The 9,443-nt window shown below is 41.8% G+C and overlaps 1 protein-coding gene across 1 annotated transcript in view; it reads left to right on the top strand.

Moving 5' to 3' along the window:
- Positions 1-7,786: 7,786 nt before the first annotated feature.
- Positions 7,787-9,443, top strand: part of FGF10 (fibroblast growth factor 10) — a 68,740-nt gene continuing 67,083 nt past the window's right edge. Inside the window, exon 1 of the mRNA XM_004678335.2 lies at positions 7,787-8,913. Within this exon, the coding sequence (XP_004678392.1) occupies positions 8,559-8,913 (355 nt within the window). The 5' untranslated portion in view covers positions 7,787-8,558. The remainder of the gene's footprint in view (positions 8,914-9,443) is intronic.

Below are 9,443 nucleotides of genomic sequence, written 5' to 3' on the forward strand. Positions count from 1 at the left end.
GTGTGTGGTATGTGTCGATGAAATGGCAGGAGTCATCAATTTATTTCTAATTTCAGAAAAAACAAGATTAAAATATTTCTTGTGTATAGTTTCTGATTTTACCTTCAGAAAATATAGGTAAAACAGTAGCGATAGGCAAAATCATATCAACTACAAAAAAAAGAAAGAACCAGAAAGTATTGCTCTCCAGGACTGTAAAGTAGGAAGATTGTACTCTACTCTTCCACAAAGACCACAACTTTGATTGAAGGCAAAAAACTATTTTTTTTTTCACAAATTAGTAGGAAAAAATATTTCTAAGTCCTTTCTCCCCTGTATGTCTCTAAAATTTCAATATAGAAAACCAAAGTATGCTAATGTCCCAAGATAATTGAAATAGGAATAGGAAAGCCAAACGGTATAGACATGTGGTAAGGATCTGGGTTTCATAATTCTAAACTATAATAGTTTCTGTAAAATATCATTTGTGAAATTTGTGGAATTGTCTGGATAGTTATCAACTCACAGAATGATCAGCCTCTGTATTTCATCTTGGTATTCGGTATGTGGTCTTTTACACACCCTTTAAGGCTGACTATAATTTAAGGCTGCCTACCTCTTCCTTTTTTAAGAGCTATTTTTGATAAAACAATGTAGGTTAAAAGACAATATTAGGCCCTCCCTGGTGGCACAGCAAGTTAAAGCACAGCACTAAGAAGCTAAAGCCACTTCAGCATGAGTTGATCACCACCTTGCCCTGGGGGTGATCCACATGGCTTGGTAGACCTCTCCTCACCCGCTGCTCCCCTCATAGGGGTACTTCTAGATCTGCCTGTTCTGCTCCCCACTCTGTCTCTGGTGAATCCTCTCACTGTCTCTGTACCTCTGGCCTGTACCCCAGTTCTGCATACACAAACAAATCTTTTTCTTTAAAAAAAGACAATATTAGTAAGTTTCACCCTCCCTTTCTATAATGAGCTTAAGCAAAGGTCAGTATGATATATTTACTCATGAAAAAAATCATGATTTTAAAGATTATTAAAAAATTATATTAGAAAGCATATAAAGTTTTCATAGTAAGTTATAAAGAAGAGAGCTTATTTTAGTAGGGAGCTTTTTATCACGGCCATCTATAGATGCCATTTATAAACATAATTTCTATTTTATTGAATTCCTTTTTTTAAAGTTACGTGAAGACACTTTATCAAACATTAAGCACTCCAAATACTTCTTAATTTTAGAACTCAATATCATTTACTAAAAAAGAAAGCCTCTGTAATAATCCAAATTCAAAACTAAATGATACATTCCTTGAGGACAATGGTCACGTGTCATTGGCTCCTGTTCTGCTCAAAGGAGGTGGCAGTTTATCATAAAAGCAAGTGATGTTCCACATTGTACTTTGTATTTATTGTACTCCCACACTCACAGACCTATCTATCTACAAGCACTGCTTGATCACTGTACACAGTGAGCTGAAGGGCACAGAATTCACCCCAGATAAATTCAAAAGAGATTTCAAAGGAACTGCCCAATTCCAGGGACATAACACAGGCAATGGAATATGGCAGAGTAGCTGTCCCCATCCCTTGAACATAAGAGACAGGGAAGGAAATATTACAGATACTCCAGTGATAGCTGGATCCCCAGGGGAAGGGTTGCCCAGTTGGAAATGTGACTCTGGAAAGACAGCCATTGCCAGAAAAATGACACTAAAAGAAAGAAAGAGGAGGGAACATCCTGTAGTGTTCTCAACTTCTGGGCTCTCCTGCTCTGAATATCCCATTCTTCAGCTGAAAAACTAAGTCAGCACTAAGCGGAGATCAGAGAACATATCTGCACACCACTCCAAGCAAAATCAGCACAGTAACTATTGTATTCTCCAAATATGATATTCCAGCTAATACTTAGGGAGGGGAAAATCTTCTTTTTCAAAGTCTATTTAACAGAGGCAAAATTTGTCAAATAGGGAGAACAGATACCAGGTTAAATTATGTTTGAAAATATGTATGTTTTAATAGGAAGCATGCAGGAAAGAAGATATGAATGAGGAAATTGTAAAGGAATTGAAATAACAAGCTAGAAAATATAAAATATACATGAAGGACTCTGAGAGAAGAAAGGAAGGAGACTGAGTCAAGTTCAACTGGCAGAAGGGATCTAAAACTCCTAGACTTCAGGAGAAATCTACTAGGAGAGATTGTGCCAGGGACACAAAAATAGTAGAGAAAAAAAGTCCCCTTGACCCTTTATGAAGCCAGGGATAGAAGCCACAGTTTCTTCAGCTCTTTTTTCTAGGGTATAGAAAATGCAGTTAGAGGGCCCTCCCTGGTGGGGCAACAGGTTAAAGCACAGCACTACAAAGCTAGCTGCAGAGAGAGTTTGATCCCTGGCCAAGGAGTTTGACCCACATGGCAGAGCAGACCTTTCCTGTCCCGCCCATTGCTCCCCTCAGCAGCGTACTTTGTCATTCTGCCTGTTCTGTTCCCCACTCTGTCTCTGGTGAATCCTTTCACCGCCCCTGCACCTCTGGCTTCTACCCCAGTTCTGAATCCATAAATAAATCAATCTTCAAAAAGAAAGAAAGAAAGAAAACCCAGTAAGAAATATTATGGACTCTTCTTCCTCCTCCCAAATCTTTCCATTTGTATTCTAAGCCCTATGATAAACCTAGTTTGCTTATAAAAAAAAATAACAGAGTGCCTAAAGTAATTCATTCACTCATCATTCAATTATTCATTCATTGATCTTTCTTATAAGTTGTTCTGTCTTAATTATTGGTAAAAGTCTGCACCAGGCACCTTATCTAAATGTTATTCAATAATTGTTGAATAGATACCAACTAAGTGAATAAAGAGATGAACATATTTTAAGTGTTTGTGGTTGTAAGATATTAAAACTTTAAAGAAAGATTATGACCTGCCAATTAACTCAAAAATATAAGTGATTAGTATCAGAACATTTAAAATTTTCATTTAGGATATAAAGCTAAGAAACCTTATATCCTAAAGTGGAAGTAGGCACAAATCTAAAAAGGGACAGCTGGCCCCAAAGAAAACAAACAGAGCCCTTCAAAGACTTCACAACTTTGTCAGGAAGGTTCTGTTTACCATCAGCTGGGAGGAGACAAACAGCAGCTTTATTGAAATATATTTGTTGTGCTTGGTGCCAAGATAGAGAGTTCAGTTTCCAGGAATTTTTAGTGATTTATTACATGACTTAAACATTCCTATATAGAATTACCTTTCCCTTCAAAAATTCCTTTTCACTATCCCTCTCAATGAGTGGTCATTAAGTCTATTTGAAAGCTAGGGACAGAAAATTTCCCTTCAATTTCAAGCTCAAAAAAAAATATTTTTTTTGTTTATGCAAATATTTGTGCTTTAAAGCAGTAAGTTGCTATATGGAGACTTAACTCTAGAACACAGAAAGCAGAATCAAATAAAAAATATTCTTTCTTTATAAGTGTCATAAATTTCCTCAAGGAAGTTTATATATCCAACTGATATTTTTTTTTAAAATCCTTGCATATTCTAAAAACATAAGATATGCACTCTCTAATGGTGTTCCTTTCATAAGCTTTGGTAAAATAGGCCTCTTTGCCAAACATATATCAATATTAATTTGGCTAATCAACTGGTACTTAATGATTCAACGCAGAACTATTTTATTACTTTTCTCTAGCTAATCTAGTGCGGCAGAGATATATTGGCTTTCCATGGGTAAAGCCTTCTAACCCTTCTTATCACTTCCACCTCACATCTCACACAATTAGTGATGAGTGGTCAATGTAAAGAGAGGAGTAAAGGAGAAAATGGGACAGGTGTTACCAAAAATGTGTGGACAACAGATTACAGCCTCGCACCAAGCCCTGTACTGTTCTCCCACTGCGTGACCTGGCCATCAGCTCATTCACCTAGAAAATGAGTGAGATGGATTCAATATTGTGGTTCCAACTGATTGGGAAGTAGTGTGCTCTTCTTTTGTTTGAAGGTCCTACTTTAAAAAGAAGTCATTCTTGGCCCTCCCAGGTGGCGCAGCCGGTTAAAGCACAGCACAAAGAAGCTTAAGCCACTTTCGCATGAGTTCAATCCCTGCCTGCCCCGAGGAGACCACATGGCCTGGCAGACCTCTCCTGACCCGCCCACTGCTCCTCTCAGCAGTGTATTTCGTCTATCTGCCTGTTCTGCTCCCCACTCTGTCTCTGGTGAATCCTCTCACCCTCTGCATCTCTGGCCTGTACCCCAGTTCTGTACAAATAAATAAATCTTAAATAAATAAATAAATAAATAAATGAATAAATGAATAAATAAATAAATAAATAAAAAGAAGTCACTCTTAAACTTGCTGCCGATGTTATAAGATCGTGTGTTGCTGCATCTTAGAAGACCAGAGTCCCAAAAAAGACTTCTCAGCGGCACCTTCCCTATTCAAAAGGGAAATTGGGCTGGGTCATAGGAGACAGATCTCTACCCAGCGCTTCAAGAATTAGGCTTGATATTTCTACATTGTACAACAGCCTGTGTGACTTTTGACCTGAAGCAGCTTACTGACACAGCCAATAACATCACACATAATAGAACACACATCTTGTAAGTGACCCACAGCTAATGCTAAGCACCATAAAGAATCCAGGAAATACATACTTAAAATGTAAACTGCTTAAACAGAATAGCTACCGAAGGATCTGGAAACACATATCCAAACTACTTCTCTGGGGTTAAATAGGCACATTTTAGGATTCTTCAATGGTAGCTACTACTGTAGTCTTGCTTTTAAGAGCCTCAATAATTTTTCAAGACATGTTTACCAAAAGACCACATCTATTTCCCCCAATAAAGAGTTAGCCTAATATTACGGGATCTGTTTAGGGCATAGAATAAAGCATGCCTTCCAGAGAATGGAAAAAAAAAGGAGAAAAACAGCCTTTTAGAATTAGTAGGTACCACTTTAATCTGAAGCTTGTACTGTCCTTTTCAATCGTTGCAGAGAAACAATTAATAAAGGAACCCATTAAGACCTGATTATTGCTGCTAAAAAGGAAGGTAGAATTTCAGTCCTTTGAAGTAACTGAGAATGATTCAGGCCTCATTACAGAGATATAATCTACATTCATACATTTATGTTAGTGATTCAAATCTATTGGGAGAGATTGAATTCCGTTAAATAGTGCATCTTTCCTGTGGAACTTTTCTCAGGCTTTCTAGGGCTAACCTAAGAGGTGACCTAACAATGCAAAGCGGCTGAGTATTTAGGGATTCAACTGTGCTATAAAAGAAAGGCTGTACAGAAAAGAAAAAGAAGAATGAGATATAATCTAAAAAGCTATGTCAGCTTTTCCTTTGGGCTATTTTGTAAATGCCCTTCCTGTCATCACGCTGTACAGAAGCAAGGCAAAAGGGCTCTAGAACTTTTAAACACTGCACCTGCTGCACCTGATTTTAATATGGAAGTTATGAGGATGTGTTCCCTATTTCAGGAAGAATAAAAATATAAAATCTCTAACTTTAATATCCGACTAGTTTCTTCTACTGGAGAAGAAATTTGGTAGACTTGTGTATTGCATGTGTTTCTGTGGGGGTGGGGGGTGGTAGAGAGGGAGAGAGAAAGACAGAGGGTGTAGTGGGGGGTTCCATTGTAAGTCAAAAAATAAAAGGATCTCAAGCTGGCATCAATAGTGTTGATGCCCAGTGTAGAGAAACCTCAAAATAATAACTTCCTGTGTTTTGTAACTTTTCACAGTAGAATCTTTATTGTATGGTTTCATCAAACATAACTTTTAAAAAATGTAGTTTTAATTAGTTGCTAATTCAGCATTGAATTCTGCTTAACAATTGGGCTGAAACTCAAGTCCCTTAGAAACATTATACTTGCCCAAGCATTTGTCAGCTCAGGTACATAACTGTGAACTAGAAAATTGAAATTAACACTAAGTGTTCATTTTTAAACATCTATGTTTTAATGAAAGAACAAGGCTTGTTTGACGTATGCTCTTTATTTGCTTAACTCTCCAATTAACAGCTACAGAAATCAGAGCTAATTATATTAAATTTAAAAATCGACTGTGGTATACTCCACATTGTTGAAATCATCTGAATAAGCACTGCAATGGGTAATAAATAATGCAATTAAAATGCTGATTCTATATTCAATGGTTCTATTTCAAAGTCTCTGAATGCACAGGCAGATATAAGAGCAATGTAAAGTAATTTTTCAGATTTCTAAACAACGTAATTGGGCAACCATTCTTAAAGTGAGATTTTATATGTCTTTCTATTTTCTCCTTTGCACAATAAAGATTGCGAGCAAATGCACACGAGGGGGATTCTGGATCTTTGTATATACATAAACTCTTCTGATTGGTTACCTCTGGATTACAGTTGCAGCAGTGAAACTTCCAACTTCACTTTGAGATTATTTTGGCTGTTAGACTAGCACTCTCAATATTAGGTGAACCATATGAAATTGCCACTTCTGAAACTAGAAAATCATGAAATATTGGCAGTTTCACATGTATGAACATAACGCAATCCTCAGGTACCTTATATATAACACAAATACATCTTAGGTATAAGCTGTCTACCCCTAATTCTTAAAGAACGGTTACTCCAGGAACTCTCTTCATCAAATTGGGAGAAATTATCACAATATTTCCTTCCTGTGCCTCTTAATGACTGACAAAGTCTTCCTAGTCAGGACTCGGTTCTGTCTATACCTGGGTGGGTGTGAACAAGTTTCTCTTGGCAACGAGGGAGTGCAACGAGGTGGTGAGTGAATGAACAAGAGCGGGAGCCTAGCGGTGCAGTTACAAGGTGAAATAGAACCCCTTAAACGTTAACCTGAAGGTAGAAAAAAAAGAAAGAATGAAACGCCCCTTTATGGTAAAGCTCAAAGGAAATTGCACAGAAAAGATAACAGTCTGCAGAATATTCAGCCAAATTGTGTGGTTGAATCGTAATCTCAATAAAGTGCGTTCGCTTTGAAGTGGACGCGTGATTCAGTAACGACTCGTGTTAGCAATTAGAAATCGGTCATTTCGGTCCCCGATTTCATTTGGGCCAAGAGGGGGATGACTTTTAAGGGTGACAATAAATCTCCCAGAGCTTAAAAGGCAGAGAAGGCCAAAGTGTGAACTTTTTACTTCAGCAACGGAAGCGAGAAATCAGTGATTCATTAAAGCGGAGACCTCCTTGGAAGCTGGCAGAAGCGGAGGAAAGGAAGCTAATTATGGCTCCCTTTTCTGTGCTCGCTCCCGACAGTTTAAAATCTGCCGCTTTGGAGGGTTTACCCTCAGCATCTTCTGCTTTCTCCCAGCCCTCCTCTCCTCTTGGGAGCGAGAGAGGGGGAAAGTCAGCCACGCACCAGGCTCCAGGTGGTTCCCAAGTCCACCACTGCCAAAGGGGGGGAAAAAAACTATACTGGAAAACAAGTGAGGAAGGGCTCCCCAAGAGGGGATTGGTTCAGGCTGGAAGTCGGCACAATTCGGAAAGCTTGAGGATCCAGCTCGCGCCGGCGGCCAGCGCAGGGAGCACAAGGACGCTTTAGCAGCAATTAGCCCGAGCTGCAGGCGCCGGCTGAGACTGCAGCGGCGGCGACGAAGAACGCACCCCTCAGCCCCCCAGCTCTGCGCCCAGGCACCGCGCTCTCCACTCCTCGCTTCCCGGCTCTCCCCCCTCCCGGCCCCCTCCCCCTCCCTCGCCCTGGCGTTCCCAGCAGCCGAGGGTTTCAGATGTCCCACCGCCGTTTGACCCCCTCCCCCCGCTTCTCCACCCCTGCAAAGGAGGTTTGACCGGCAAAGGCAGAACCCACCTCTGGCTTAGAATCACTGACATTTAGACTCCAGGCTTCAACCTGTTTACAAGCGGGCTTTCCAAAGGAAGGGGGGGAGGGAAATAGGGCCAAACAAAACACCAACCGCCATCCCCCCCAAACAAGAAGTGACTTTCTGGAGACTTCAAATCAACAGGCACCACCAAAAAGAGAAAGCAAGAGGGGGAAGAAAACAACGGCGACCAGGCAGCTGCTTGGTCTTGCAGTTCTGACAACTCCAAAGGGAAGCACTTTCAGAACTGGCTAGCAGGCTGGGCTCTGCAGAGAGGGGCCAGAAGGTGCCAACAGCAGAGGGGCACAGACATCTCCCCCAGACTCCCCCCACCACGACCCCTCTGGGTTTTGTTCACCGTGCTGTCATCTGTTTTTCACTTTTTTTTTTTTTTAAACATCTAACATGGTGAAGAAAGGAGTGAAGAAGAGAACAAAGTAACTCCTAGGGGAGTGAACATCGCTGGTGACCAACACCATCACCGCCACCACCAGCTCCTGCTACTGCGGCCACCCACGTCCACCATTCACCCGGAGGCTGGAGAGGCACAGAGGATCCGAGAAAGGAGCCAGGAGAGGCAGCCGGCCCTTCTGAGGAGTTATGGATGTTGGTGCATTCACTTCTGGCCAGATCCGTGCCCAGAGGGAGCTAACCAGCGACCACCACCTCCAGCTGTCTCCTTGCCTCGCACCAGGTCTTACCCTTCCAGTATGTGCCTTCTGATGAGACAATTTCCACTGCCGAGAGTTTCAGTACAATGTGGAAATGGATACTGACACATTGTGCCTCAGCCTTTCCCCACCTGCCCGGCTGCTGCTGCTGCTGTTTCTTGTTGCTGTTCTTGGTGTCTTCTGTCCCTGTCACCTGCCAAGCCCTTGGTCAGGGCATGGTGTCTCCAGAGGCCACCAACACTTCTTCCTCGTCGTCCTCGTCGTCCTCGTCCTCCTCCTCCTCCTTCTCCTCTCCTTCCAGTGCGGGGCGGCATGTGCGGAGCTACAATCACCTCCAAGGAGATGTCCGCTGGAGAAAACTATTCTCTTTCACCAAGTACTTTCTCAAGATTGAGAAGAACGGGAGGGTCAGCGGTACCAAGAAGGAGAACTGCCCGTACAGTAAGTAACAAATGCGCGTTCCCCTCCTTCCAATTATCCACCCCCACCCCACACAGGGGTAAAATCTGTTCCAGATGTGGCCAGCTAAATATTTACGTCCCCAACCCCTGTAAAATGATTAAGTGGAATACTTTCACACTAAATCACCCCCTCCCCGTGTATACATTGTGCTGCCTCATCCCCTCCTTTAGAGGTGCTCCCTCCTCGCCCCCCCTCACCCCATCACACACTCAGTGCCACTCTAGCTGCCCCTTCTCTCTGGCTTGTCACTCTCTGGACCACGCAGGGCACCCCGGAGTTGCTGCAGAGCTTGGATGCCCTTCTCTGTCTCCATGGCCCTTCCCCACCTCATCTGAAGGTCTACTTTCCCTCCCTTCTGGAAGCGACTCAAGTAAACACATTTTGTTTCTTTTCGCTGGCAATCTTATTAAGAGTTTTGGGACAGGCTTCTCAAGCTGAAAATAATTATCTGCTGTCAATTATAGGGGCTTTATGGGAACTTTAAGGAAGAAAAGTCAATTCCACTCACC

This window comes from Condylura cristata, unplaced genomic scaffold, assembly GCF_000260355.1.
Source record: "Condylura cristata isolate star-nosed mole 26May11 unplaced genomic scaffold, ConCri1.0 scaffold00007, whole genome shotgun sequence".
NCBI lineage: Eukaryota > Metazoa > Chordata > Mammalia > Eulipotyphla > Talpidae > Condylura > Condylura cristata.